At 53.5% G+C, this 2,991-nt stretch overlaps 1 protein-coding gene across 1 annotated transcript in view; it reads right to left on the bottom strand.

The window, feature by feature from the left end:
• Window positions 1-655: 655 nt before the first annotated feature.
• Window positions 656-2,991, bottom strand: part of LOC308151846 (uncharacterized protein) — a gene marked incomplete at both ends in the record, with an annotated part of 71,813 nt that continues 69,477 nt past the window's right edge. The window contains one exon of the mRNA XM_080524732.1: window positions 656-802. Coding sequence (XP_080380858.1) covers window positions 656-802 — 147 coding nt within the window. The remainder of the gene's footprint in view (window positions 803-2,991) is intronic.

Here is a 2,991-nt window from a genome sequence, read left to right as displayed (position 1 = left end):
ATGGTTACGTGGCTTCAGAGTATGAGTGTGTGTGTGTGTGTGTGTGTTATAGATATGGTTACTTGGCTTCAGAGTATGCATGAACGAGTGTGTGTGTGTACGGACAGATGGTTGAATGAGTGAAAAGGTGAGTGTGTGTGTGTGTGTGTGTGTGTGTGTGTGTGTGTGTATGACCGCTGGTCTAAGTAAAAGGTGTGTGTGTGTGTGTGTATGACCGCTGGTCTAGGTGAAAGGTGTGAGTGCGTATGTGTGTGTGTGTGTGTGTGTGTGTGTGTGTGTATGACCGCTGGTCTAGGTGAAAGGTGAGTGCGTGTGTGTGTGTGTGTATGACCGCTGGTCTAGGTGAAAGGTGAGTGTGTGTGTGTGTGTGTGTGTGTATGACCGCTTGTCTAGGTAAAAGGTGTGTGTGTGTATGTGTGTATGACCGCTGGTGTAGGTAAAAGGTGTGAGTGTGTGTGTGTGTGTGTGTGTATGACCGCTGGTCTAGGTAAATGGTGTGTGTGTGTGTGTGTGTATGACCGCCGGTCTAGGTAAAAGCTCTATAAATATGGGCCTGTGGCGTCCGTAAAGTCCCTCCTGTGTAAAGTGTCCATGGCTCTCAGCCCCGTAGAAACGCCACTTTCCTCTCGTTAACGGTGGCCTCCGCTAGCGGCTGTTAGCCGTTAAAGCAGACCGGTCCCACCTGGAAGCCGAACTTCTGGTTCCCGTTCCCGAAGTCGGACACGCCCACGTCGACGATGGGGAGAGAGTCCGACTGAGGGGCGTCGAACTCCAGGATGGTTCGTTCCTGACCCGAACGAGTCTGAAAGGGCGGAAGAGAGGGAACAAATAAAAACCTACAAAACTCCTCCCCCAGCATACCCCTTCCCGGAACCTGCGGTCCGCAGGCATGGGCCTGCTATTCACCCCCCCCACACCAACCTACGGACCTTTGGGGACAGAGCCTTCAGCGTGGCCGCACCTACTCTCTGGAACTCCCTCCCCATAGTGATCCGCAACGCCCCCACCCTGGACTCCTTCAAACTAGCCCTCAAAACACATCTGTTCTCCAAGGCCTTTGGCCCCTAGTCAATGTTTCAGTTTTGCTTTGTTTGTTTTCTGTTTTGTCTGTCTGATCATTCCCTTGAATTGTAAAGCGTCCTTGGGTTTTTTGAAAGGCGATATATAAATTAAAGTTATTATTATTATTATGGATTCTTAATAGGACTGGTTGTTAAAATCCCTAAATATTCAGCACAACAATTGAGTGGAGTTGGAGATGTCCTCTTGGGTGGAGTGGAATTTGGCAATGATCACGTGGTGCCACCAGTACGACACATCTTCAGTTGTGGTCCCCGACCTCATTGGGTGTTTCGGACAGTTATCACAAGACACCCTCTGCCGAGGTTGGCCCACCACAGGCTGATCAGGCCTGGGTGTGTGTCGCACGGTGGCACCACGTGGTCATTTGGGAGCCCATGTTGGGTCCCTACGTTTCAGCCACAGCCAGTGACTGCTCCGTTCTGCTGCAGTGGACAGTTCTCTGATTGCCTTCCGTTGGGCCTGTCCTCTGATCCCTACTGCCCTCAGGAGCCTTGTGGTGGAGCTGGCTACAAAGCCTCTGCAGCCCACCTCCACTGGCCACACCTTCACGTTCCAGCCCCGCCCCTCTGCTTCGACTGCTAAGTTGGCATACCGCAGCCTCTTCCGTTCGAATGCCTCATCGATGGCCTCCTCCCATGGGACCGTCAGTTCTACGATGAAGACACGCCGGCAGGACTTGGACCAGAGGACTAGGTCTGGGCGCAGGTTGGTCGCTGCAATTTCGGGTGGGAAGGTGAGCCTCTGGCTGAGGTCTACCCGCATTTCCCAATCCCGGGCTGCGTTCAGTGGGCCTGAGTCTGGAGGTGATGGCTTGGTCCGCTGTTTCTCCCCTTCCCGGATGAAGGTTGTTTTCCGTGGAAAGGTAGTCTGGGCATTTAGAGGCATGGCGTTGGTGGTTACCCTCTTGTGCTCAAGTTCGGCAGCCAAGCACTTAAGCACTTGGTTGTGGCGCCAGGTGTATCTTCCTTGAGTTAGACTGGTCTTGCAACCCACCAAGATGTGTTTGAGGGTTGCTGGGGCTGCACACTGGAGACAGGCTGGGTCCTCTCCATACCAGAGATGTAGGTTGGTAGGAGAGGGCAGGACATCATATGTGGCTCTGATGATGAAACTTAGCCTATTAGACTCCATGCTCCACAGCTCGTTCCACGTGATTTTCCTCCTCTCCACGCTCTCCCACTTCATCCAGCGGCCTTGCTGGGCTTGGGAGACTGCCTTGGCGCACCTGGCTGCTTCCTCCTGGTGGCGCACCTCCTCAACCACCATCTTCCGCCGTTCGGTTGGAGTAGCCTTTTGCCATGTGGGTGTTGTTGTTTCCAAGCCAAGGCCCCCTCTGCCATGTTGGACATGCCCCACTATATCCCGGTGTCTGAGGGCGGTCTTTGCCACTGCAACTGCTGCAGATGGCTTCCATTTCCTCCCTGTTGCTAGGATTGGAGCAGCACCTCTGACGAATGGATCCCGGGATTCTGTGAGAGTCATTTCCAGCCTTGATTTGGCACATTTGTACTCCTCCACCAGGCTTGAGATTGGTAGGGAGAGGGCTCCGTTGCCATACAGGCCTATGCTGCTAAGGCCTCTCGGCAGTCCAAGCCACTTCCTCACTTGTGCATTCACCAGTCTCTCCAGCCGGTTGGCATGGGATAGTGTGACCTCGTAGATGGAAATTGGCCACATGAGACGGGGCAGCAGTCCAAACTGAAAGTACCACAGCTTCAGCTTCCCAGGGAGAGCAGTGTTGTTGATCTGCTTGAGGCCACTGATTGTATCCTGCTTGAGTTGTTCCACCTGCTTCGAGTCTTTGAGTTCTGCGCTATACCAGCGGCCAAGGCTTTTGATGGGCTTCTCCAGAACTGTTGGTATTGGCTCGTTGTTGACGTGGAACCTCTCATTGGCGAGCTTGCCTTT

Source organism: Nansenia antarctica (genome assembly GCF_963989245.1).
Source record: "Nansenia antarctica genome assembly, chromosome: 2".
Classification (NCBI taxonomy): Eukaryota; Metazoa; Chordata; class Actinopteri; order Argentiniformes; family Microstomatidae; genus Nansenia; species Nansenia antarctica.
The sequence above is the reverse complement of the archived record's forward strand: the minus strand, read 5'-3'. Positions and strand labels throughout refer to the sequence as shown.